This window comes from Nyctereutes procyonoides, unplaced genomic scaffold (genome assembly GCF_905146905.1).
Source record: "Nyctereutes procyonoides isolate TBG_1078 unplaced genomic scaffold, NYPRO_anot_genome, whole genome shotgun sequence".
NCBI lineage: Eukaryota > Metazoa > Chordata > Mammalia > Carnivora > Canidae > Nyctereutes > Nyctereutes procyonoides.
Window position 1 is genome coordinate 3044891 of NW_026575040.1, and position 27229 is coordinate 3072119.

Consider the following 27229-nt stretch of genomic DNA (forward strand, 5'->3'; position numbering starts at 1 on the left):
TCTCGCCCAACAGCAGAAACCATGAGTGCACACACATACACAGGCACCTGGAGATTTTGGTATGAGCCCCACCTTGAAAAACTTAAATTACCTACAGTGTTAGAATTTGCTAAAAGGCAGGACTGGAAATGATTCTGGGGGTGGGGTGGGGGAGCAAGAACTATCAGGCAGTTTCTAGAAGAGTGCACCTTGTCCTCAGGAAGCACGGGAACACTGCTCTCTGTGACAGTGGGCAGTGCCAGGGAGACAGGGCAGGATGAGGAGCCATTCTGGGGAAGCAGCTCGAACACTGGAACTGCAGTAAGAGCACATGTGCTGATCCCAGGCTTTCCATTTACTGGCTGCCTGAGCTTGAGCCAATAATTGATGTTCCCTGAACCTCAGCGTTCCCACCTAAGCAATGGGAACAGCATCACTTCTCCCAGGAGGTGTGACTCCAGCGAGCCACGTGTGGGGATGTGCCAGGAAGCTGTAATGCGCTGGTTCAGTGGGAGACGGTAGTAATAACAACCATGAAGATGATAACAGTGGCCATAAAAAGATAAGCTTTCATTGTCTGGAAAATTCATTTATGTGGAACAACTCATTTTTCGAGCAGACTGAGGAGATGAGGCATGACAGTATTATGTGTTTTTTTTTTCCTTTAAAGTGCTTTTAACTGAGCCCAAAGAGGTGTTCAGGTGGCTTCCAGCTGAGTTGAGAGGGAGGCTGCCTCTGCCCCGCACCCCTCCCGTGCACACCAGCGTGTCAGCCCCCACCCCTGCCCTGCCTCACCTTCTTGCCCCGCGTCCTCAGCTTGCAGCTCCACTTTGACCGTGTCCCCCCAGATAGGGGCTGTGGTGGGCTCTGAGGTCACAGATGTGACTGCCTTAGCATTCTGGTTCTTCGTGTCCTCCGATGTGGTTTTCCTGGGGAGGGGAGGAAGAGGCTGAGTCAGAGGAAGGATGTCCTGCCTCCCGCTCACTCCTCCTGGACTGTCCATAAATCTGAGCAAAGCGTGGACAAAGAATGAAGAGCTCCCTCCGAGGCAGACACACTCCAGTCATCCCAGGCCCAGGGGACACTCGGACTCTCTCTTCAGCTCCCCTGACTGCCCGGGTGACCACACTGTCTTGCTGACCACTGCTGAGGCCTTCCTGTGGACTCGGGCACCAGAGGCCAAGGGTGGGGATGGGAGAGGGGATAGATGCCTTGCCTGTCTGACTTCCTGCCCCCTGCCTGGCCGGGCTCCCCAGCAGGCGCCTGTGTGCATAGACTCCCCATCCTGCCTCTCTCCTTTAGATCCTGTTCAGCAGGAGGAAGTCCCTGGGCAGGGCGGCTGTGGTGCCCGCCTGGCTGGCTTCTTCTTTGACCTTCGCGTCTCTAACCTGCTGGCCCAGGTTCCCCAGTCTCGGCCCAGCTTCCCAGGCTCTGAGCGTCTTCAATGGAGCACACACATGCTCCTGCCTTCTGCAGCCCTCCCTGCACCTGGGGCCCTGGGCTGGACACTGGCGTGGGACAGGCCATGAAGAGTCGTGTAGGGCCAGGCCGTGCAAGGTGAGGCGGGAGCTTGGGCCCTCTGCAACCCAATGCACGCCACAGGGTATCTGAATTAAATGTCCCTGGGCTCCTGGGCCATCAAACAGTTCAGCGAGTTAATACTTCTTCTGTTGAGGAGGTTATTACGTGGGGCTGTAAATGGCACTGCTACATTAACTGCAGGGATCATCCCAGAGCCTGGAGCAGGGGAGCCACACCACGGACCTGGGAGGGGGAGGTGCCATGCACCGGTGGTTTCCTAGGCGGGGAGGCAGGAAGCACAGAGGGTGTCCTCACCAGCCTCGGACCCACCCCTGGAGGCCCCCAAGGGGAGTGTGGGGCGGGGGAGTTGGCCCATGAGCTCAGAGCCAATGTGCCCCACGTGGGAGCTAAACCTGCCTGTGGCCTTCGCAGCCCAGCCTGTCCTCCAGGAAGGCTTCTGGCTCCCCCCACCCCCAGGTCCTCACTGCTTCCTCCGACCTCTGGACCTGAGGGACCTAGCAGCCTGGATCTTTGCTCCCCGCTCGCCTACTGGATGCCTGCGGGCAACCGTTCTCGCCAGTCCTGTCTCCAAACTCCCTCTGCTTCAGCTGAGGGCCAGTGTGGCCTGGTGATGACAACAGGGTCCCTGGAGTTCCAAAATCCCAGCTCTGCCCCTTAGTGGCTGTGTGACTTTGGCAAGGTCTTGCTGTGCTTTGCTTCCCTCATCTGTGAAAATGGGGCTGGTAACGCAGGGCCATTGTGGGCAGGGAATGCATTCGTATGTGTAAGTGCATGGCCATGTTAATAGTAATGATCATCATCACTTTAATTGCTTTTGGCCTGGTGTCCCCCCATCTTGACCCCCAGTCTGGATCTACCACTGGGGGGGGGTCTCTGGCTGCTGTGACCATGGTATGGAGTCCCTGAGAGAGCACCGGCATCAGGGACCCACACAACTGGTCTGAGCCCACAGTTGCCTTTTGACCGGGCCACCTGCCCTCTCTGGGCCTCAGTGTCCTGCTCTGTCAGGGCACCCTCCCTCCCAGGGTGGTTACACGGACCAGGAAGAAAGGCCCCAGTTCATGTTATTCCCTCATTTGTGACACAAGATGGATGTTTCTCAGAGGTCACTGACCCAGAGCAGCCTGGCAGGGGCTGGGAGCCCTGCAGGAGGGCTAAGACGAGGAGCACGCATCTCCCAGACACCAGGCCTCCCCACACCTGCAGAGGGGCTGTGTGGGAGCCTGCCAGGCTGGAGAGGAGAAGGCATCAAGGCTGGGAGGCACTGGAGCTCCCTTCCTTCCGACTTGGTGACCTCTGCTCCTTCTGGGGAGCAATCTGAGCCCTCCTCCCGCCACCCTGTGCCTTACATTCTGTGTAAGGACGAAATCAACCCTCTGCACTGCAAACATCCAACCTGCTCCTGCATGAGCACCTGGTGTGTGTGTCCCTGGGAGCTTGCCAGTGGCCAGAGCAGACAGACACAGCGGTGAGCAGGGGACTCGAGTCACTAGCAGTGCAGTGACAGCAGGTCAGGTTGGAAGCCAGGACCTGTACTTGCCAGCCTGTCTTCCACCATCCCGAGGTTCTCAGCCTCTTGTTCCCTCCCCTTCTCTCACAAGCTCCTGGGCTTCTGGCAGGAAGGCTTCCAAGTAGCAAGAGATGCGGGTTGGCAACAGACAAGGCCAAGGGAGACGGCTGGTGCTGACTCTGCTCAGGCCTAGGAGGGGGAAAGGGAGCATCTCTTTCCTCCCTTCCCCCAAGACACACATCAAAGAGGTTTGCAGGGGCTAGGTGAGTGGGGGCCAAATAACTTAGGAGGGGTGAGGCCCCAGGGGAAGGAGGGAGGCTTTTAGCAGGTGGAGGGAGGCCGTCAGGGTAACGGCTTCTCCTGGCACAGCTGACTCCTGTAGGCCTTGATGCTATTCTAGAAACTGGAGATCTCGAGGGGTGAAGGGGGCCGGCTCACCCCTTGCTCCTAGTCCCCAATCTGTACCCTGAGCTGGGTATGTGGGAGGCTGGGTTCTAGGACACCCAGCCCCTGATGGGGCTCAGGTCTCCCAGGGCAGTTTCTGAGCCCAGGGGCCCCTTCAGGACCTGTACCCACGTGGCCCAGCTGCAAGAGCAGGATCCTGCCTCCCATCCCTAATGCCCTGGCCTGGCTGTAGCATGCAGGCCCTGGGGGAGCTGCCTGGTGCTGTCTGCTGTCCTGGGGCTCAGACTTAATCCAGCCATGGGGGGCGGGCAGTCACACCAGGATGGAACTGGAGTTGGGTTCAGAGGCACAGTTGAGCAATCCTGGTCCCTAGGCTGTGGGGCAGGAGGGGCGGGGGGAAGGACCCTCTCTCTACCAGGCCCATCCCCCAGCACACTCCTCCCAGTCAGGAGGCTCTGGGGCTCCCACCCAAGCAAGAGGATGGGATTGAGGCCCAAGCACATCTGGGAGCAGGAAGGAAGAAGATGGATTTTGCTTTCCTTCTTGGGGCTGTAATTAAGGGAGGTGCATGGTCTGGTCCCCAGGGGCTGCAGTGGGGAAGCACGGGCACTGATGGGGAGAGTGCAAGCTCCCCAGCCACTCCCCATACCCATCCTCTGGAAGGCCCACTAGAGCACACCCTCGAGGGGTGGGACCTGTGTGTGTCATTGCCCTGCCTTCGGGAAGTTTCCCCTGATCAGTGCCTCCACCTCCTCCGGTTCCCCTCCACCAGCATAAGCAGGTGTGTGCTTGCATGGAGACTTGCTTACACAGACACACAGGCTTCCCCTGGGAGGTCTGGGTGCCACATGATACCCGTCTCCACCCACGGTGTGCCAGCCCTCAAGCTGCCTCCTAGGTCTCTAAGCCCCCCCACCCCTGCACTTGGCCTCCCTGTCTGCTTGGTCTCCCACACTCCCCAAAGTATGGAGCATGAACAGCTGTCAAGGTCTGGCCGCCTGCAGGGCAAGGCTTTGGAAGCCCAGGATGTGGACCCCCTGGCTTGTCCTGAGGGTTGATCCCAGGGCAGCCCCTAGGAGAGCAAGGGGAAGGGGAGGACCCCAACGGGGGTCTGTTCTGGCTGCTGGGGTCCTAACTAGGCAGGACTCTGAATCCTGAAAGACCAGAGGGATGTTCCCAGGAGCCTCGAGGAAGGAGGTAGGCAGGCAGAACCAGGATGGACAAAGGTTGGAAGCTTTAGGTGGATGGATGGTAGAAGAAGATGTCTTGCCATCTTTTGACCTGATCCTTCACAGTCCTACTGCTTGCTCACCTGAGAAACTTAGAGAAGGTGAGGAAACTGGTTCAGACTGAGAGTCCTCCAGGCCAGGTGCCAGGTATGTCATGATTGGGCCCCATTCTGTCCTGAGACGTCAGGGCAATTCCCCTCTACCTGTACCCTCTCCGCTGGCCTCTGCACCGGCAAGGCCAGCCTCCCCATCCCCCAGAAGCCTAAGAGGCAGTCAGACTCCCAGGCACAGACCTACTTCCATCCGTGGAAGGCACAGAAAAACCCAATGACCTGTCTCCTGCCCGGCCTCACGCAACAGGGGTAGGAAGGGAGACTCGGCCCCTGCAGAGATGGTCACCTGAACGGGGTGGTCAAAGGCTGGATTCTTGGGTTTGTGACCCTGCCGGGGCTGGACTAGGGAGGAAAGGCTTCTTGGAGGATGCAGGGCATGTAGAGATGGAGAGGAGGACCTTTCCAATTGGAGGATGGGGCCTGAGGCTGAGAGAGGCCTGAGCAGTCTCAGGGGCAGGTGCGGGGAGGGCATGGCTGGCTCATCCAGGGTCCGTGTGCTGGGAGTGGAGCATGGGCTGGGGGAGTCAGAGGAGTGAGGCTTGTGGTCCTCCCTGACCTCGCTCCTTCTCCAGCCCTCTTCTCTCCATACTCATGTCATTGTCCTCCGAGGCCAGCAGGAAGGAGGGCAAAACCCTGCCCTCCTCTGGCCTTGGCCCAGCTCCCCTGGGATTGCCGGGCCAGAAGATGCGGCCAGGGCTCCACAAAGAGGAGCGAGGATTCCAGGCAGGGATGTCCGCCTTGCACTTGGCCCTCGAGGTCATCATTGGCGCCCGCCTGGTGGGTGCCCCTCCCCCAGCCCCCAGGGCAGCTGGTTCTTGTGGGCTCTGAGTTCTTGGGAGGCTGCCACTTTAGGCAAGAGCAGGGCTGGTATCCTTAGCAAAGCAATGGCTCTCATCCTGGGTTTCATTTATTAATTGGACTCTAATGAACCATCACTAATTGCTGATGGTGCTACACCACTACAGGTGGGCCCCGATTGAGGGAAGAGCTGACTCTGGAGCCCTGGAGGCCAGCCAGCTCCCCTTCCACGTGGGCACGGCTGCTCCCCTCTGCCCATCCTGCAGCCAGTGGGGTCTGCTCTGGAGATCAGAACGAGGCATTCCCAGGGACTCTGAGATGAGCACCCCGGCAGAGGGGACAGGTTTTCTACAAAACAAGAATGCTGCTCCCCACCTTCCTACCCATACATAGGTCATCTGAAACAATCCCACTGTTCTCAAGGAAGACCCGCACGGTCCACCATGTACCCCTCTCCGTGCTCAGGGAGGCAGCAGGGCAGGGGTATTCTCTCCACACAACCCAGGGGAAACCTCAGCCCACGGAATTCTGTGATGGGTGCAAAGCCAGACTCCAGGCCCAGCCTGTCGGGCATTGTCTGCTGAGGCAGGGGGTGGGGGTGGGTGGGGGTGGCCAAGAGCTATCTGCTAGCCTTGGGAGTGTCCAGCTGTGGTCCACCCTGTGGCCTAGCTTGATAAGGGGGCTTGAGAACCATTTCTTGGGCAAACGGGAGAGGGTCCAGCTGTTAGGCTATACCATGGCCCTACAGGGCAGAATGACAGTCCCTTGGTGAGGTACAGGCCTGGGTGAAACAGCCCTGCTTGGGAGGCCTCGCTCTCATTCATGATGGATTACTCTGAACACCCCCTCTCTTGTGGATGCTGTCTTCGGGAGGAGGAATGTGGGCAGACATAGAGGTGAACTTCCCAACCTCAGGGGAGTGACCTGAATCACTCTGATTCGTGTTTCTGGCTTAACTTGCATGGCATTCAGTCCAAAGTCTGGGTCTGGCATCTCAGACACAGAGCCTGCCTCCTGCCCCCTTCCGGAAGAGACCAGCCTTCCCCAAGGGGTCCCGATGCCCAGGGGTCTGGAGCCTGCTCAGCTGCCTTCTGCCTTGGGAGTCTGTGGGCAAAGGATGAGTGAGTGTGATCTGTTTAGTGCACGGCTCCTCCCACCCCGGACTGTGACAGTGAGCTCCTCACATGCAGGGACTTTCCACTGCGGGAACTGTTTCCAGTTCCCACCTGGGCACAGTGGGACCCAGCAAATGCTTGTTGAACAAGGGAAGGTGTGGCAGACATTTGGGTTCTCACACGGGGACAGAGGCAGCCCTTCCTGTCCAGCTCTGCTAGGCCAGCCCCTGGCCCAGGCTATTGGGACCCTAGTCTATTTTTTTAAAAGATTTTATTTATTTACTCATGAGAGACACACACACAGAGAGGCAGAGACACAGGCAGAGGGAGAAGCAGGCTCCATGCAGGGTGCCTGATGTGGGACTTGATCCCAGGACCCCGGGTCACAACCTGAGCCCAAGGCAGATGCTCACCCATTGAGCCACCCGGGTGTCCTGTGTTGGAACCTGTTCTAAATCAGGGCAGCTTCTCAGTACAGCCTCAGGAGCAGCTCTTGGGCTGAGAGGGGGCCTCAGGTTTCTAACCCAAGAGCATGTCCTCAAAAGGAGGGAAGCAGAGCTCAGCTGTGAAGACTGAGCCCCCCAAGGCCCTGGGGCCCTGGGGCCCTGGAGCCCGATCCTGGGTCTGGTTCTCCTGGCTGCACTGACCATCCCAAGGGCCCCTGCTCGCAGCCACAGGATGGCCCCAGGCCCTGCTATTCCAGCCCCCCAGAGCACACTGGCATGTGCCCGGCACTTCCCACAGGCCCCAGAGCTGCCCGAAAGTGAGACAATGAGTGATGAGGGAGGGAGAGGCAGACAACCAGCCTTTCTGCTCACGTAGACCAGCAGCGGATCTGTCCCCACCTTTGGGAGCAGCCACAGCCAGCCCTCCCCAGGGATAAAACCCCATAGGCTCCTGAGCATCTCCAGGCCTGTCATGCTGAAGGCCAGATGGATTGACACTCGGGCTCACAGGCTGTGCTTTCAGCCCCGGCCCCGCTGCCTACCGGCTTTGTGGTTCATCCTTTAAACATCTCTGAGCTCAGCTCCTCCACGTAATTGTGTTCCACACCTCACAGGTTTCTGGAGGGTGGGTGAACCCCAGCTGTTGGCGGAGCGGGGGACGGGAGGTGACAAGGCCAGTCTGGGGAAGGCTGAGTGTGAGTCTGAGGTGGAGTGTACACTGGCAGGTGAGTCCGTGGAGCTGGAGCCCAGGAGAGAGGCCTGGGCTGGATCTAGACATTCCTGGGCCTTGGAGAGGGGCCTGGGGCTCGCCTGGGAGGAGGAAGATCTCCTCTCCTCCCAGGGGAGCAGAGGTCCAGGGAGAAGCCAAGAACTGAGCAGGGAGCACCAACACGTCCAGGGTGTAGGGAGGAAGGATGCTACACAGGAGTGGCCCAAGGGAGAAGAGGGCATCAGGAGAGGCTTGTCCTAGAAACGAAGAAAGAGGGGGCTTCAGGAAGGGTGTGTGTGTCTGGGAGTCCTGTAGAGAGAACGGGCATCTGCGGGGAGACCAGCAGCCCCAGGAAGAAGAGGATGCCGGGGAAGTGGGATGCTGAGGTTGAGTCGGGCGGGCCCGGGGTTCAGGGGGGCAGACGTGAGGGGAGGCCCGAGGCGTCAGCTGAGCCCAGGTGTCTGGGCTGCATGTAAAAACTAGCTGATTGCACTCCACAATCTGGATTTCTGGCTTCTCACGAGAAGTGGAAAGGGTGGGCAACCGAAGCCTGCATTCCTCCAGGCGCAACCTGAGTGCGGACCAGGCGCTCCTCTGAAGAGGCCCCGTGCTTGGACCCGCACAGCCAGTCGCTGCTTTGAGCATCTGCGGAGCTGGCTCCTTCTGCCTGAAGGCACTGACTCGTCACCCCCGGGGCCCTCCTCTAACGGAAGCTCAGTGTGTGCAGGGGCTGGGAGGAGACGTAAAGAGGGACGGCACTAGGGCAGGAGGAGCCCAACTGGAACCAAGCCCCGGCTCCCCGCCCAGTGGCTTGCCTCCCTCTTTGACAGATGCCAGACCGTGCAGCACCTGACCTGGAAGCCTGCGGTGGGAGGCCAGCGGGACAGCAGCCAGACAAAGCCCAGAGGGAGGACCCAGCCTCTGGCCACTTGCGATGTCCCGGGCAGAAGGAGGGGCCCTGTCAGCAGCTGTGCCCATGCTCAGAAATAAGCAGATGAGACAGCCTGTGCATAATGCAGTGAGGACAGCAGGAGGGTCCCCCGGGGCCCGCCTCATGGCCTGAAATCTTCCCATTAGAACTTGCTTCTCTTGGTCAGCACTGCCCTGCTGGGCTGCTCTCCAGGATTCGGGTGTCTCTGGGGAAGAGCTCTTGCTTTTTGGGTCTGAATAAGGGTCTCAAGTGTGAGAAGACCTCAGGGCCCTGCACGTCGGTGATAGGGGAACACTTGGAAAGGCCTTGTGGCTTCAGTCTGGCTGGGGGGGGTTCTCAGGCAGCCCCCCCCTTTTAATCTCTGGTACCAGCTGTGTTTACAGCTCTGAGATACGGGGATGTTCTCACTGAACAAAAATTCTGAGGCTCTGAGCCTCGAGGGATTGACATCATTTGGAGCAGGTGCAGATAGGTCAGGCCACGCCATAGGCTGGGGGCCCTGCAGGGGAGATAAGACCTGAGATTCTCAGGCCTCCCTGGGCCTTCTCCCCAACACTGTGCCTTTTTCTACAAGCATCCTACTGGGAGGGAAGCAACTCTACCAGAGTGAGTTGCTAGTGGCCAAATGGGAGACATTTATCTTCATCTGCTCCACTTTCACTGGCCGGCCATGTGACCTCAGACAAGGCCCTTCACGTCCCTGGGTCTTGACCTCTTTGGCCATCACATGGGGCTTATGCAACCTGTCTGCCGGGGCGGCTGTATAAGAGTCAGAGTGCAAGGAGAACCGAGCTCTCTGAGAGCTCAGCATGGGCCACCATCAGCAAATGGGGGCTGCTTTATTCCTGGTGCTGTCCCATGATCACTGTCACTGCGTATTATTATTTTTGCTGAACCCAACCCTCTGGCTGCTGAGGCAAGCTCCCGGGTCATCTGTGAGTCATGCCAGGCTTCCACCCACCCTGCTGGAATCCCTGTCCTCTGGGGCCTTTAGCCAAGGCCCACAGCTGGATGGGTGAAGGTGTGGGCAATCCAGATCCCAGGAGGGGTCTTCAGACTGGTCACTGGATCTTCTCTAGAAGTCTGGGTTAGGACCCTGATGCCAACACTCCCCTTCTTTTTTTTTTTTAAGATTTTATTTATTTATTCATGAGAGATACAGAGAGAGGCAGAGACACAGGCAGAGGGAGGAGCAGGCTCCATGCAGGGAGCCCCACACGGGACTCGACCCTGGGTCTCCAGGATCAGGCCCTGGGCTGAAGGCGGTGCTAAACCGCTGAGCCCCCCGGGCTGCCCCAACACTCCCCTTCTGAGAGGGGTGACCAACTGCATGAAGATCAAGTCAGGGAGTGAGGTTGAAAAAGCTTTTAGGTTCTGGAGTCCCAGATCCTGGCTTGGGTACTCACTAGTTCAGTGATATTGGACAAGTCACAGAAACACACTGAGCCCTTAGTAATCTCATCTGTAAAATGGAGACAATATTTTACCTAGCTCAAAGGCCTACATGATGATTAAATTATGAAAAACACCACACACACAAACACATATACACACACGCGTGTGTGCATGCACTCCTAGCATATTTGCCAGGTACGCGGTAGGCACTCCGTAAATGTACCCTCTCTTACCAGGACCTTATGCAATTGTCCTATTTTCAATACTTTCTTCAATTAGTCATCAGGGTCAGAGCTCAGTGTGTGGCCAGGGTAGGGGCTCCATGTGTGATTAGGACTCAGTCTGTGACCAGAGTCAGGTTTCAGTGTATGACCAAGGTCAGTCTCCATTAGGGGCCAGGGTCAGGGCTCTCTGATCCAAGAAAACCAAAGATCCGTGGAGTATGACTAACTGGCCCTGACCTGTGCTCTGCCCCTGCCACTGTGGCAGCATGGGCCAAGCCTTCCCCCAGGCTCACAGAGGAAGCAGCACTTCCCTGTTCCTTAGCTGTGGGCAGCAGGCACACCCTACAGGATGTCGCCCGACTGGCCCCTTCCCCGCAGCCAGCCTGCTGGGACACCCCCCACCTGTCAGGGCCACTGCCTTCGGGATCCCCGCTGTGCTCTGATTGGCAGGTCTCTCTGTGCCAGGCTGGGAGGCAGGTGCTGGGCACCGCTGGGGCCCAGATCAGTCAGAGGAGACCCAGGACCTGGGCAGCAGTCCAGCAGACCCGGGTGTGGAGTCCGTCCTGCGTGTGCAGCTGAGGCACTTGTAGTCTTTAAAGAACAGAAGCCAGAGCACAAAGCAGCTCGGCAAGCCTGGGGCAGCACGGAGACATGTGGGCCCCGGGAAGGGAGGCTCAGAGTGGGCCATGGCCTGGCCTCAGGTCACACTGGGGGTCAGGTGCGTGGGCCAGATTCTGACTTTTCCTGGCCCCATTCTAGCTTCTCTCCACTGCCCCATGGCTTGCTTCTGGTAGATCTCACGTGCCCGGTGTGGCACTAAGGATCTCCCTCACTCCGGGGCAGGCTTAGGCCTGTCAGCGTCTCCCTGGGCCTCCATCATCTCTACAGCCCTCCCACGCAGGTTCCCAGATGAGGTGCTGGGGCATTGAGGGGAGAAGTAACTTCCCTGAAGTCCCAGAGTGAGCTAGAAATGGGGCCAGAGTCATTCAACAATTATCTACTGACAGTGTCCTAGCTCCAGGTACTTTGTTAAACAGTGGGGGGTAGACTGGAGAGCAAAACAGACCTGGTGGTCGCTGGTGGAACTAGAGGGGCTCCCTAGGGGTGGACACTGAGGAGGAATATGCCCGTCACCCCATCAAAGCACATCAACCACGTGGAGCTGCAGCTGTGACCTGCAGAGGTGTGTGGTCCCAGGGAAGCAGGGGGTGCGGGAGCCTTTGGCCCAGTCTGGGAGGTCAGGGAGGGCTTCCTTGAGGAGGTGACTAAGCTGGGATCCAAGGAGGAGAGGGAAAGGGAAGATGTTCTGGAAGAGGGAGCTTGAAAGGCCTAGGATGGGAGGGAACAGGGTCTGCTAGGGAACAGACGCACCCTGTATGGCTGGAGCCAAGAAAGGGAGGTGGGGGGGGTCTTGTTCCTGGGGAGCTTGGGGGGTTGGGCACGGCAAGGACCCAACCATGCGGGGAGCCCGGAATCCTCTTTACTCTGGGAGCAGTGAAAACCCTTGGGGTTTGACGAGGGACAAGATCAGATGTGCTAAGAAGAAAACAGTGGTAGCCTAAGATCAGGGAGCCTGGCGTGGAGAAGCAGCCAGATTCAGAGGAGCCACAGTGACAAGAAGGGGATGGGGCGGCAGTGGGGGTGGAAGAGTGTGATCCTCCACACCAGGAGGAGGATGAGATCTCCTCGCACACAGTACAGAGGAAGAGGGGTGACTAGGGAGGAAGCCAGCATCACTAGGGGGGCACAGGGTGGGGGCACACAGGGTCAGGCCCAGCCCTGACTTCTGAGAAGCTACTTCAGGGGAGTAGTGGGGTCGGATAGGAAGCTCAGGTGGAAAGAGGCGGAACCACAAGATGAGCCTCGTGGGCTTCTTGGTCTGGACAGTCCCAACCAGAGGGGCGCCCTATCATTAGCCGGGGGAAGGCTGCACAGGAGTGAGCTGACCCAGCCTCCCCGCAGCGCCCCCAGCTAGGGGGTCCCCACTCTTGGGCTGAATGAGCTCATGGCTCCAGGGTACTCTCAGGCCTAGCTTTTAGCTCCTGCTCCTCTGCAGCCCCCAGAGGTCGCAGGGGGTGGGGGGTGGCGGGTGCGGGGTGGGAATGCAGCAGACTCCGGCGGGGACCACAGCCAGGACACCAAGCTGAGGGAACCAATCACACGGGCGACAGAAAAAATGAGAAAATGTGTTTCGAAAGAACATGAAAGATTATTAATGCGCACTGACGAGACACCAGGTACACTGGAAGCCCCACATCGCATCAGGAGGGGCAGGGGCACTGCGGCACTGATGCTCCCACCTGCGCGCGGCTTTGTCACTCTGCGCTTGGGGCCCTGGGGCTTCTGGGGGTCTGGGTCCTCGCTCTGGGGTGCCCCCCGCCCCGGGGCTGGCTGAGAAAGCCCCTTCCAGGTCCCTGACAGCTGGGCCTCCCGTCTCAGAAGCCCTCCCTTCTGCTGTCATTTGCATCTCATTAGCACCCGGGCTGGTGGCGCGCGCCTGGGGCCTCGAACCCGAGGCTGCCCCTGCCCCTGCCCCTGCCCCTGCCCCTGCCCGGCGGAGCTGGGCGCCGCGGAGCGCGCCCCGCCCCGCCCCCGCCCCCTGCCGCGCGTTGCCATGGTAACCGGTGCCGGCGCCGGGTCGCGGCCGCGGAGGAGCCACTCGGCGCCCGCTCCCGCCCGCTCCCCGCGCCCCGGCGGCTTGGTGATAGGCAGGGCCTGCATCTCCCGGGATGATCGCGATAATTGGTTTATGGAAATAGCTGAGGGGAGAAGGCAGCTCCCTGCCAAGCCCGCGCTCTGCCACCTGTCCCTCCTCGCCCAGGAGGGGGAGGTGGGGGAGGGGAGCGCCCAGGAGCTGGGGGGGGATGGGGCCTTTGAGAGGAGCAAGTGTTCCACCTGTTGGTCCCCAGCGCACCCTCCATCCCCCTTCCCACTGTGTGGGGGTGCAGGGCTTGTCTCAGTGGCTCCTCTGCCCCGAGGTGGGTGCTCAGGCCGGTGCTGGGCGCATGGGGGGGAATGCTGGAGCTAGGGTCTGTGCTCTGGAACCCCAGTTTGGGGGACACAAGAGCAGCACCTGACTGTTTATGTAGAGTGCGTCGGCTCAGAGGTATCACTGCTCTGCCGGACCCCAGAGCGGGGAGAGCTCAACTCTGGTGGCTGCCTGGAAGAGGAGGCGTCAGGGGTAAGGCTTCGAAGGTGGGATTTCAGCAGGTGTTGGGAGAGGGCTGCGGCAGGCACTGAATGAGGCCGGGTGTCCTAGAGGGGGTTTTGGGGAGGCCCTGGTGGCTCCCACTGTTTACACAGGGGCTCAGGGGTGACAAGCTTGTGGGAGGGTTACCGCACAGCGCCTTGTAATCAAGACCGAACTCACGTCCAACATCCATACCGAAGGTTGGCTGGATGGACACTCTTGCTCCTCGATGCCTTTCTGGGAGGAGTGAGGCCCTAAGGTGAGCAGTGCACGTGGCGTGCAGGCCTCACTCAGGCACTAGGCTGTGTGAAGTGTGCCCTGACTGGAGCTGGCTGGCGGGGGTGTGGGGTGCGTTAAAGGAACTAGGGCATCCCCTGTGATAGCAATGACCCGAGAAGTAGTGGGGGCCGAGGAGCAGAATGGTCGCAAGCACCTACCCCGGAATGGGGCATGGTCGGATCAGGCACCCCGAGGCCCAGAGAGGCAGGCTCAGGTCTTCTTCCTTTGACCACCACCCTGCTCTGAGCCCAGCCCAGGCCTCCCTGCAGGGGAGGGGCCGACCTCCCTGAGGTCAAACTGTGGCCAAGCCGGCCCAGCTGGCTTCGGGATCAAGGAGTGGCCCTTCCTTCCTTCCTTCCTTCCTTCCTTCCTTCCTTCCTTCCTTCCTTCCTTCCTTCCTTCCTTCCTTCCTTCCTTCCTTCCTTCCTTCCTTCCTCAGCCCTGTGAGCGGCTTCCTACCCAGCAGGGAAGATGTCAGGCCTCACTTAGAGCCTGCAGCCCCTGTGTGATTCACACTTGGCTTCCCCCCCTGGGTATCACAGTGCCGCCCCCGACCTTTGGCTGCTCACGCGCAAATGTCCGTACACTGGTTTCTGCTCCCAGCCCAATGCCAGCCCAGACCTCTGCTCCCAGCACTACTTACACGACCACGTAGGGCCACGGCTCAGAGCCATCCTTGCAGGTGGGTAGGTGGGTGGCCCCGTGGAGAGTAACCATGATGGTCTCCTTATTAGAGGGGGACAGGTGGCTGGTGATGGGTTCCATGCTCTGGACGGTGTTCAGGGGCTCCTCTGGGCTCTTGGCGACCTGCGGAGAGAGCCAGGGCTGAGTGCCCTCCTCTGGGTGGTTGCCTGTCCTTCCAGCCTCCCTATTAACTCCAGCCCTTTACAGCTCCCCTCCAAGAGCCTTTCCCTGAGTCGTCCCTCCACCCAGTTTGGAACTACAGGGCATTTGCCTTTGGCCCCATTTTCTCCCCACCTCTGGCCCACATCCCACGCACGTCCGCCCCAGCCCTGCTTCACTTCCTGCAGAGAGAGACGGGCCTCATCCCTCAAGTCGTCTCACCACTGGGCCTCTGCTTTTGCAGGTGTTTGCGTCTGATTCCTAAGTCCTGCCTGCTTTTGAGGTACTAGCAGCAGGCCTTCCTCAGTCCACCTGTAACCTTAGGCCCTTCCCATGCATGGCCCTTTACAAAATTTATCCACATCCATGGAGTCACCTGATGCATTAGCAAAAAGAGATGAATGTGTCCCCTCTATCTTCCACCCAGAGAACCCTGCAGTCCGGGAAGGTGGAGAGGTGCCTGATGGCGCACAGGGCCTCTGGGCTGGTGGCCCCAAGCAGACTCACGTGGGAAGGAGTTCAAGAGCCCAACAGTCCACAGCTTGGGGATTCGGGGCCCCAAGGACCATGAGAGCTGCCGAGAGGAGACAGGAGCAGCCGCCGGTGCAGTCAGAGAAGGCAGCTGGGAAGAGGAGGCCTTACAGGGCTGGGAGGACACATGTGGCTGGGAGGACGGAGGAGCTGGAGCAAGGTGCAGGGCAGGGAGGGAGCTCCCACAGCTCAGGGCAGGCTCGCGTTGATTCTGGAGGCACGAGGACTCACGGAGGGCAGCAGAACCAGCAGTTTGGGAGTAAACACTGTGGGCTGGGGACAGCTGTGGACCTGTGCTGCTGTGGCTCGGGCTGCTCTTCCTCTGCACTGGCTGCTGGACTCTCACTCCCAGTGCCAGGGCTGGACGTGGGTGACCCACATCCACCCGTGCTAGTCCTCACCTGGCAGAGGCTGCCCCCGTCCTCATCCCTCTGCTGATCGATCAGCACTAGCTGATGCGAGGGGCCCCCCTCCTGGCCCCAGGAGAGAAGCCAGGGACCTCCTCAGCTTGGAGATGGGCCCCTGAAGGGGGTGTGAGGGTTGCCCTTTTATCTAGAAAGTTCGGCCTGTCAGAACCTGTATTCCAAGGCAGGCCCTGGTAGGGGGAGTCCTCAAAGTAGGACGCATCCATGGAGATCAAGAACAATGTCCTGGGTATGCCCGCGTGGCTCAGCGGTTGAGCGTCTGCCTTTGGCTCAGGTCCCGACCCCGGGGTCCCAAGATCGAGTCCCGCATCGGGCTCCCTGCATGGAGCCTGCTTCTCCCCCTGCCTGTGTCTCTGCCTCTCTCTGTGTCTGCCTCTCATGAATAAATAAAATCTTTAAAAACAAAACAAAACAATGTCCTGTGACAGAGGGGAGACGGAGGCCAGGAGAAGAGTAAGGACCCAGTTCTGGGGGTGGGGTGGGCGTCGGTGGATCCCCTGGCCCAGTCCTGATGCGCCCTGGGCGGAGGGAGAGCTCTGGGCCAGTCACGCTCCGGGAGGCCGCTTCCCCAGCGGGATGCTTCTCCAGCCCTGCTTCAAACCGGGTCTAGACTCGGAGCCCTTCTCACCCTTCTCACCCTTCTCACTGTTACCACCAAGCACTCAGGTGCGTGACACTGGATTTCCGCGCCCCTGACTGCTTTCTCACTTCCTCTCCGACCCTGCCTCTGCCCGGCCCATCTCCCGGAGCAGGCCCGTGATCCTTCACAGTCCTTCACAGTCGAACCACATCTCTCCTCTGCTGGAAGCACCAGCTCCGGTCCATCCAGAGCTTCGCAGTGGCCTGTGAGGACCTGTAAGTCCCGCGAAGGCCTGTAAGGACCTCTGGCCGTGGAAGCCGCCCTCACCTCATCCCCGGGCCGCCTGCCCCTGGCTCCAGGGGTTTCTTGCACACCCCAAGCTGGCTCCTGCCTCAAAGCCTTTGCCAGGCCGTTCCCTCCTCCCCTGCACGTCCATTCCTGTGGCTTACTCCCTCACTTCCTACAGGTCTCACCTTATCAGAAAGGCCATCTTGGTACAAACTGTGGTCCTTGCCTAACAAGATGACTAATTAGGAGGTGAGAAGCCCACCTCCCAGGCCCAGAAGTGCCACCCTACAGAGGCCCCTTCCCTCTGACTGAGGAGTGCCCCTTGACTAGGGCCCAGGGGGGCCTGTCACCATCTGGAGAGGTGTTGAGAGTTACTCCTCCCCCCTCCCTGTTCCCTGAGCCAGGCCAGGGTGGGAGGAACAGAGGGAGGTCAGTGCTCAGAGAGAAACCCTATGGGGTGGGGGGTGGGGGTAAGCAGGCACAGGGCCACCCCTCCCCACTCATAGATCAGAGACGCTCCCTTCCTATGTTCCCCGCCCCCCCCACTGTGTGCTCCCCCATAACCCACTCCCCTCTCCAGCACGCTTAGTCTCCTGGTTCAGCCGTGCGGGAGCAGACCAGCGGCCCAGGGTGTTGAGAGAGGTAGGTTTCAGGCCAGCTCTGCCCTGACTTCCTGTGAGGTCCTCACTTTCCCTCCTGGTCAGTGGGGATGTCTGGGATGGTTGTAATTCAGTCTTCCCCGTAACTGGCCTATGGTTCCTGCGGTGAGGCCAGGAGAGATGACTAATGTCTCTCCCATGGCCCAATTCCCAGGAGCAGCCTAAGAGGGTGGCCCCATCCCCCTTGTTGCTGTGTGGGTACGGGGCCTGTCCCCAGCTCCCTGGGGCCCCAGAAGTGAGGGCCCAGCAGCACGGCAGCTGCCCAAGGGCTCTCACTGACTCTCTGGTAGCCCCGGAGCCCAATCAGTGATTTTGCAGACCGGGCCCATGAATTGCGGCCCCCTCTCTGTCCCCTACTTGCTCTGGGACAGCCTTCTGGGAAATCAAGCTTCAGCGGGGGGGGGGGGGGGGGGATTGATGGAAACTGCTGGGGCTTCACTTCTGGGCGGGAGGCCAGCTGCCAGGCTGGCACCTCCTGGTGAGGCCTGCAGGCATGTGCCCGCTGGGCTGGCTGGGCCCAGAGCCAGGGAGGCCAGGACCTAAGTGTGAGGCCTGGAGTGGGGGCTGTGAGCCAACCTCCCTGCCTCCCCTTCCTCCGTCTGGATGAGGATCTGCAGGCTTCCCTCCGAGAGGTGCCTGCATCAGGACCAATGCTCCCTCCCACCCCCGCTTCAGTTTTGCAGCTGTGTCATAAGGTTTTGAGTTAAAAAATGATCCTGCATGTTCCTTCTAGTTTCAGCATCTAAACTTCCTTGGGGATTGTGATGGCCACAACCTAGGTGGGGAAACGGGCTCAGGGAGGCAAAAGCACTTGCATCTGGGTGCTCGGCTCAGCTCGCAGACATCCCTGCTCTGCTCTCTGGATGTGCTGAGCTTTCTATGGGCCACAACACGCCCTTGGGCTCCTGACCCGGGGAGCCCGTGCTTGTTAGTGGGAGCAGTAGGAGTTGTGCTATTCAGGGAGAAGAGGCTTTTCCGAAGATGACACAAAAGTCAGAACTCATAAAGGGAAGGACTGACGCTCTGATTCCATTAAATATCCATGCCAACTTCTGTAATAACCGCCAATTCACCACGATACGAAGGAAAGACAAACAGGAGAAAATATTTGCAATATGTATAAAAGAATGAATTTCCTTACTACACAGAGAGCACTGACGTCTAAGATCTATGGAAGATTCACGCAAGAAGAAATGTGACTGCGCTACCGTGTACGTGATATGAACGTCCTTACGGGGCATTCTACTCAGTCATTGAAAATGTTCCACTAACTTATGGATTAAATGAAACAAATCTGTATCCTTCTCAGGGCTCCCATGCATGCTCCTCGGATCCCCAAATCCAGCTCAGGTGGGCAGGTGAGAATGAGCGTCAGGACCAGATGGCCACTTAGCGCCCCTGACATTTAGAAAGGAGCTGAGAGGGGGAGGGAGGAGTCAAGGAGAGGAAGCAGCTGTAGGGAGAGAACGCCAGGAACCACAGACACCAAAGTCAAGGGTAATAAAGTAGAAACCACAGTGGGGCACCTGTAGCTTATTTGGTTTGAGTCTAACTGCAAAGAGGCTATTCCCAAGCTAGCAAGTATCTGGTGCCTTTGGTCTCAGCTCACTCTGCCCTCCCTGTTGGTACTTGGCACAGTCAAGGGCCTTGGCTCTGCCTTGACAGTCAGCAGAGGGTAAGGAGAAGCCTCATACTGAACTGTTTGCATTTTTAAAAAAGATTTATTCATTTTTTAAAACTGTTTGCATTTCACGGCACTGGGATCTTCGTTCCCTCCTGGCAGGGTCTCGCTGCTCTGTTCCCGCTATTTATTAAGCACCTACTATGTGTCAGGTGCTGTGCTGAGTGTTGGGGATGCAGCAGTGATCGAAACTGACCAGAATCCCTTCTTTCTAGGAGTTGAGCATCTGTGGCCTGGGGCAAGGGTCTGGGCCCTGGCTGGAGGGGCGTAAGATAGTGGAGCTTTGGCAGTCCCAGGGCAGCAGCCTGGGAATCTCCTCGATCTTGGAGGGTGATGGGGAGCCATCTCAGTGGGGTCTCGGAGCCTCCGTGACAACGGGGCAAAAACTCTTTTCCAGGCTGTTGGTAGGGGAAGGTACCAGTTGAAGCTACATTTTTCCCTGGGTCATGGGGATACCAGGCAGAGACAACGAGGTAAGGGTGGCGGGGGCTGACAACACCTGCAAGCATGCCGAATTTCAGATCCCATGTGGCCCAGGAGTCTAGCATGCCTAAACTTGGAAGCATCGCAGAGACCTCCTTGCTCTCCATTTCGCAGCTGAGAACACTGAGACCCAGAGAAGGGAAGCTTTGGTCGTGATTTAGAAGCAAATACAACAAGGGACTTTGAAGGAGAGATGAACTCAGGCAAGCGCAGGACCCATGCCCTCAGGCCTCACCTTTTTCTTTTTCCGTCCCATCTCTTCAGGGGCAGGAGTGTTTGGCCTTGTTTACCGATCTTGGGGCCAGTACCTGATATCCGTGGGCAATCAGGCATCAGTCCTGTCCAGGCAGCTGGCCTGAGCACCTTGGAGCCTTTGGACTTGGTGTACGGTAAGGAGCGTCAGTGTTGTCTCAGGGGTGCCATACACGGGCTCTGGGACCTGGACAGGGTAACAGGCAGGGGGACAGGCAGGGCCGGGGAGGAGGGCAGCCTGGAGCTTTCTCAGTAGTGAGACATTCTTTAAGTGCAGTTGGCTTCAGGCCTCTGGGCCATGACCAGCTCCATAGGGTCAGCGACTGGACCAATTGGCTCTCGGTACACCCAGGAAGGTAAAGACAGGGGTTTGCCTCTCTCCAAGCCTGGAAAAGCTATGAGCTCTTCCCCCTGGCAGGATCACCTGGGCAACGCTGTGTGACATCACAGGGCAGAGCACAAGTCACCCAGGTAGAGTCCAGGTGAAGTGGGGTGGGGGCTCAGAAGCCTTTCTCCGTGTTTTGGGAGCTGGGTTTTGCCTGCATTGTGGCCCTCACTCCTCACCCTCCCTGCTCTTTGTACCCTGAACTGCACGTCCACCAGGATTCACCAGTGGCCCAGCCCGGTGGTGGAGGCTGAGACCCTGCTCGCAGGAAGTTACAACTTGGCTAACAGCTATTTTGGTTAAAGAATCTGCAGCCGTTCTGCCTCTTTGGGTGCCCGTAGTCTCTCATTTGTTTCATTTGTTGAATAATCATAAACACAACGTTGGAGAAAATGGTTTCATTTGGAGGCTGAGTGGGAAGGTGGCAGAGAGAACAGGGATCAAGGAGGTATGTTATCGTAACGCCACTTACATCGGCCAGTTAATGGGTGTTCATTATATCATCAAAAATAAATTATAAATAACTAAAGAGAGCCAGCAATGTTCTGGGGGATGGACCCAGTATTATGACTAGTCCAATTCTGAGCTCCATAAGGAATTATTACAAAGATAACTGTTCTTTTTACGTAGCACTTACTATGTGCCAGGCACGGTTCCAAGTGCTTTTCTGTGCAGGGAGAGGCCAGAATGAGGGGTGGCTGGCCCCTGGCCTGGGGTGAGGTCGGCTCCACGGAGATGCTAGGCAGCATGGCCAGGAATCCTGGGCTAGGAAACATGAGATCTGGGGTACTAGGTGGGGTTGACAGGCATCTGGAAGACTTCTGTGGCCTGCCTCGTTCTCTGGCCAGCGGTTTTAGACTCCATACTGTTTTTTTTTTTTAAGATTTTATTTATTTATTCATGAGAGATCCAGAGAGAGAGGCAGAGACACAGAGAGAGGGAGAAGCAGGCTCCATGCAGGGAGCCCGATGTGGGACTCGATCCCGGGTCTCCAGGATCACGTCCTGGGCTGAAGGCAGAGGCTCAACCGCTGAGCTCCCCTATGCGTCCCCATACTAAGTGTTCTTTCCATTGTCCTGGGTCTGGGGACCAAAAGCAGGCCCACTCTGGCAGCAAGAGGTAGGAGCTATGGCTTTGTGGAGACCTGCTCCTTCCCCCTGCAGCCCTAGTCTAGAGAAAGGCAAGGAGGATGTGGCTCTCCTCAGTTTCAAGACAGAAAAACTAGGCCTCACCTCCCATTGGAACTGGAAAGACCAGCCAAGCTCATCCAGATGGCGGAGGCTGAAAGCGGGGAGTCGCACTCCCAGTTTTTTCCCTTCCAGGCCTGCCTCCTGGGCTGATAATGTCACCACCAGTCGGGTGCACGCGTGGACAGGGTCTTGGTGATGGCTCCCAGCCACCCTAGGGTGCCAGCTCCTTCCTGTTAGTTCCCAAGGCTGCAGCAGGGCTGGGGGAGGCCAGCAGGGTACTTCGGGAGCAAAGCTGAAAGAGGCGCCGGCTCTCGGCTCTCGGGGCTGTGAGGGCGCTCCTACCACCACCGTCCGCAAATCCTGCACCCTAGCCCCGTCCCTGCATTACTGTGGCCCCTAGACCTGCCCTGCCTGGACTCGGGGTGCTCACCCAGAGAGAATTTTGTGCCCGGGGAGCCCCAGCCTGCTGGCCTTCCTGCCTGGGAAGAAGATAATGCAATTGGACTCTGGTTCCAGGCCGTCTGGCTCCAGCGTGCTCACGAGCCTGTGCACTCAGCAGCCACCAGAAGGGCCTTCCTACCACCCCCCTGGAGGGCTGCCCGCGCCCTGGGCCAAGGACCCCTGGGACACTCGCTCCTGTGCCACACGAACCCTCCCCCAGAACTGCTCCTCCCTGGCCAGTGAGAAGGCCATCAGCCCAGGCCCGGGACTGCCTGTGGCTTTCCTACTTAACGCAGCCACGAGCCCCTCTCTCCCTGCCTCCCCAGCTCGTCCTCTGGCCTCATGGCCCTTCCCCGCAGCGGAGCTCTGGTTCCCCCAGCCAAGGGAAATGAGCCGCACCCCAATGCCCAGGGGCTGGCGCCAGGCTCTGAGGACTCGGAGAGATTCCAGCTTGAGGGGAAGCAGGTAATGAGTGATCTCACAGCTAATAGGTAACCCTCCCCGCCGCCCCCCTACTTGGAGCAGCCTGGTGGCCCGGCCAGGGGTTAAACGGCCATTTAGGGAGCCCACAGCTACGGAGGGCGAGCCGTTGGGCTGCATCTGAGGCTGGCCCTTGGGGAGGGAGGGGTCCTGCCCTCCCGCCTTGGCTCTGCTCTGGGCTTGTGGGCAGCAGGAAGAGTGTAGACAAGTGGTTCACAGCTGTCCACAGTCCCTCCTGCCACGTCCCAGATGTCCCTTGGGCCTGAATATCCGTGCAGCAAGTCCAGGGAAGTCTGTCCCCCAGAGCCGTCAAACCTGGCCTTCAGTTCCCCGTGGGCCTGTCCCGTACCCCTGGACACACACACAACCCCGCTCCTCCTCCCCTCCTCTGTACCCCCCCCCCGCCCCCATCACTCTCTCTTTATTTCCTTTGGGCTGATGCATTGGGCTTAGGTAAAGGATGACGGGGAAACTGAGTGTGATTCCGTAGCAAATGGCAGCTTAGAGCCCTGTGATCTTGGTTCAAAATACTAACCCTCTCTGAGCTTTGGCCTCCCTCCTCAGAGTGGGGAGTCGGTGCTTCTGGGAAGACCGAAAGAGGCAATGCAGGTACCACACGTAGCACTGACGCTCAGCGGAGCACTCCAAAAATGCTCCTCGTTCCCTTGCTCAACAGACTGAGGCCTGGAAGGTTCTCCCCAGTGGACACGGGCCAGAGAAGCAAAAAAAAAAAAAAAAAAAAAATGCCTGCAGGGTGAAGTGCGTGCCCTCTGCCAGCGTGCAAGCCTTCTTGCCCTGCGCCCCCGGCTTCCAGCCCCAGCTGCCCCTCTTCTGCCGACCCACCCCTGGCTGGCTTCCAGGCCCTTCCTTCCGCAGCCTTTCTCCAGGCCGACATGTCAGCAAGGCCGCCTGCTTTCCTACCTCCATTCCATTTGTCCTCAGGGTCTGGCTCAAGACACTTCCTCCGGGAAGCCTTCCTGACTCCCTTCTTCCCCTGCTCCGAATGGTCCTCTGTGTCCCTGGTGACGCCTGCCTGTGTCTATGCTACAGAGTCCCTGTCCCTCCCCTGGCATTTGACAGTTGTCAGCTGAGGCAGTTCTCTTGAAGGGTCTGCATCTCCAATGCATCTCCAAATGCCGAGGCGTGGCCCCGGCCAGAGTGGTATATGCAGGGGGGGGGGGGCGGGGGCTTGGGCTGAAGGAGGGTGGACATCAGGAGGGCCCCTCCTGCAATGCTGAGTCCGCAGCCCGCCTTGCGCCTTACCTTACCCTGGGCTCCGCTCGGCCCTGCAGTGAGCATCTGGGCAAGCCTCTGGACCCAGCAGGGCTGCCATTCCTCACCTGCAAAGCAGCCAGGATGTTCCACCTGCCGGGGCCTGGTGAGGGGCAGGTGCTCTGAACCCAGCTCCCCCTGACGTGTGCACCAGGGTGCCCCGACCTGAGTCCCTGTGGCCCCAGCCTCGCAGCAGGGGATTTGTAACCGGCATGCCACTCCCCTTACTGGCTCAGCAGGCACGGTTATTTACCGCCCTGTTGAAGGAGGCTTCCCGGAGCTGGGGAGCCAGAGTTTTCATCAGGGGCAGCTCCGGGCCCATCCTCACTCATGAATCACTTTGCTAAAGATGCAACGTGGCTTTGGGGCATTTTTCTTTTGAAAAGTCAATAACTCGTTAACAAAGAACTAAATAAGGGGGTGAGCATAGAAGGCCACCTGCCATTCCCTTTAGTTGGTGTGGAGTGCAGAAGCCAGCCCTGCTAAGATGTGGGGGGGGGCACTCAGGCCCTCCCCTCACCCCGACTCTTCCACCCACAAATCTGACCGAGTCCCTCCTCTGCCTCAGTAAACATGTCAGGAGGGCTCCACTGCTCTCAGGAGAGACTCGCCTTCTCCCACAGGCCCCCCGAAGGCCTCACATCTGCCCAGCCCGGCCTCTCCAGCGTCAGGGCGGCCGATCCCCACCTCACACCCATGCTCCAGCCACATGGTGCCTGCAGTGCCCTGAATGGGCTCCCTGACCCTCACATATGCTGTTCCATCTGCCTGGACTGTCTTCCTCCCTCTGCCATCCTGAATAATTCATGACGCCTGTTTGAGACACAAATGGAACAATCTCTAGCAAATCATCCCTGAAGCCTGCCCCCACGGCCCCCATCCCCACCCAGGAGCATTGGATTCACAGCCTCTCTGTGCCCAGGCTTATGACCCACTGTTCTTTTCTGGGAGAGGGTCTGTCTCCTCTGAGGACAAGAACTCCACCTGGGGGTGCCCCCTCAGCGCCCAGGCTGTTGCCTGGCACAAGCTCGGTGCCAGGTGGGTGCTCATTGAAAGAGTGAAGGATGACATCAGATGCCTTCCTCCCCATAGTTCTCCAGGAGCCCCCATTTCAGCTGAGGATAATGGTGTCTGCCTGCCAGATAATCCTTCTTCCTCCAGAGTCCAAGTTCTCTGTGGCCTTCTCGCCCTCCTAGGGCACAAATTGTTAGTGTGTGAACCTTGTATTAAAAGCTGAAAAGTAAGGGACACCTGGGTGGCTCGGTGGCCAAGCATCTGCCTCCGGCTCAGGTCGTGATCCCGGGGTCCTGGGATGGAGTTCTGCATCGGGCTCCCTGCAGGGAGCCTGCTTCTTCCTCTGCCTGTGTCTCTGCCTCTCTCTGTGTCTCTCATGAATAATAGTAATAAAAAAAATCTTTAAAAACTGACAATTGACAAGTACTTGCTGTGTGGCAGGCCCTATTCTACACATTTTACATATGTTACTCATTTGTTGCAACTTGTCCTGGGGTAAGTACTACTCTAGTCCCCATTTTACAGATGAGAAAACAGAGGCAGAGGCTGGAGCAGAAGAGCCAACCTTCAGACCCAGGCCATCTGGCTGCACAGTGTGCTTGTAACCATAGGCCTCGCCCTTACTGAGGTGCTTGTGGGGAGTCCCCCCCCCCCTTCGGGGCTGGGATGATCCAGCAGGCCCGAGGAGCTCGCTCGGGTTACAGGAAACTGCTTATTCAGGCCTAGTGGGCCTGGGATCCCTGATTCCCTCCCTCTCCGGCTCCCGTCCCTCACCCACATGGCCGGACCGTCTCCACCAGAGAGCACAGCCTCTGGCCCTAATCTCATTTGAGGCCATGAAATCGCATTTGCAGCGTATTAATGCAGCTCAGCGCTGGCCAGCCCCGCCCGGGTCCCGGAGGACCGGAGCCTGCACAGCACTCTCGGGAGGCGGCTCCCGGAACACCCGCCGACAAAAAGCAATTATGCTTTAAGAGGAAGATTAAAATAATATCTCCCCACCCCCACCCCAGGGCCTCAGCTCCGGGAGGCCCCCACCCCCTCCCAGCAGTCAGTCAAGGGCAGGCTCCCTGCTCAGCAAGGGGTGGGGGCAGACTCCTGCTCCTCACCTGACACCCCCCCCATCGCCCCCAAGTTCCCAAAGGAAGCCAAGCCTCCGGGCCTTTGCCGAAACGTTCCCTCCCAGCCCTGTCTACCTGGCAGGCCGCCATCCTCCAGCACAAGGATCACAGCTAGTGTTCCTGGAGCACTTCGTGTCCTCTTTAAATTTGCTGCAAATTCAAGTCAACAATGTCAGGGGAGTCGTGCCTCCGCCATCTGACAGGAGGGAAGGAGGCAGAGCAGGGGTTGAAGGACCAAGTCTTCACCCTTTCCCCCAGGGTAGGCTCGGGGCTTCCCCTCTGACCTCCAATGACCGCAGAGGCCTTGCTGGGGTCCCTTGTCTCCTGGGGAGCCCCGAGAGGCCAGGCCTGGCCCAGAATCGGGGCCTCACACAGAAGAACCCTGCACCTCCCGGCGGCAGCAGAAGGCATGTGGATGCGTGTCCTGCCGCCCCTGCCTCAAGGCTGGACCCGCGGTGCCTTCCAGTCTGTCTCTGTTCTGGAAGTCTTTGGAATCTCCTCTCCTCCAGGAAGGGCTGCCGAGTTACAGTCAGGCTGGCAGATGATTTAATCCTCACAATCACGCCGCGGAGTCAGCATCGTTACCCCCATTTTACAGAGGAGAAAACAAAGGGTCAGAGAAGCAACTTGACCAGAAGCACCGGGTATGGGGCAGAGACTGGGATCTGAGGCCAAAGCCCACGTTTCTCCCCTGCACCTTCTCAGCTGTAACCCTCCTGCACCCCTCAGCGAAAGGGCACGGTTCTGTCCTGGGACTATTGACGCAACACCTTTTTCTCCCTGGCAGGTGCCAACTCCAGTGGGCTAGGAGGGTTGCCTGGGGACCCTGAGCCATTGACAGCCCCAGCCCCATCCCCAGTCCTGCTCTCCAACCACCCAGCACCAGGGGCACAATGGCTCAACTTCAGGCTCCGTAATCCGTCTTGACTGGACTTGGTGCCATATGGGGCCACTAGGAAGAAATCTGTTCCCCCAGACCACTTCCCCTTGATCCTGACACATGCTTTAGAAAGCCCGTCAGAGTAGGAGTCTCCCTGGGAAGGCATGTCCCCCGTCATTCCCCCCTCTGTGCTGAGTACTGCCCCTGAGAAACCCAAACACGTGGGGGCTCCTGGATTCCAGCCTGGCTTTGCTACGGACCCAATGAAGAGCCGCAGGCAAGCGGTCACCTCCTCTAAGGACTCAGTTTCCTGCTCCAGAAAATGGACGGGATGAGAGCTACCTGTCCCATCCCACCCCCAAGACCTTTATGACGCATCAGTGGGCTTCGCAGTGTCCCCCTTTGCCAGCCTGGCTCAAAGCAGTTGCTAGCAGAGGCTCAGGGTCCTCGGAGCAAGCACACCTGCCCTCTGTTCCCTTGGCATCCCTGCAACTCCCCGCCCCACAGAGATGCTGTCCCCACTTCTTCCTTCCTCCCTGCTTGCTGTTCCCTCACACACCTCCACGTTCTTCTTCCACACCCTTGCTCACACTGTCCTCTCCACTTGGAAACCACTCTCCTCACTCTCTCTTGGAATCCCACCCATTCTTTGAGAAGGGATCAGATGTCCCCCTGACATTTGTGAGGTGGGTTTTGACGAACCAAGCAATTTCCCGCCCCCTTCCTCACCTGACTTCACAACCTCACCGTCAGTAGGCACTGCTCTGCCCATTGCACAGATGAAGAAATTGAGGCACCATTAGGTCAAGTGGTTTGCTCCAAGTTACACTGCAACGGAG

The 27229-nt window shown here is 58.6% G+C and overlaps 1 protein-coding gene across 1 annotated transcript in view; it reads right to left on the reverse strand.

Moving 5' to 3' along the window:
* Window positions 1-27229, reverse strand: part of CCDC33 (coiled-coil domain containing 33) — a 107726-nt gene that overhangs the window by 67509 nt on the left and 12988 nt on the right. The window contains exons 2-5 of the mRNA XM_055320094.1: window positions 25586-25660; window positions 23367-23443; window positions 14509-14672; window positions 775-908 (exon numbers count right to left, since the gene is read on the reverse strand). Coding sequence (XP_055176069.1) covers window positions 775-908; window positions 14509-14672; window positions 23367-23443; window positions 25586-25660 — 450 coding nt within the window. The remainder of the gene's footprint in view (window positions 1-774; window positions 909-14508; window positions 14673-23366; window positions 23444-25585; window positions 25661-27229) is intronic.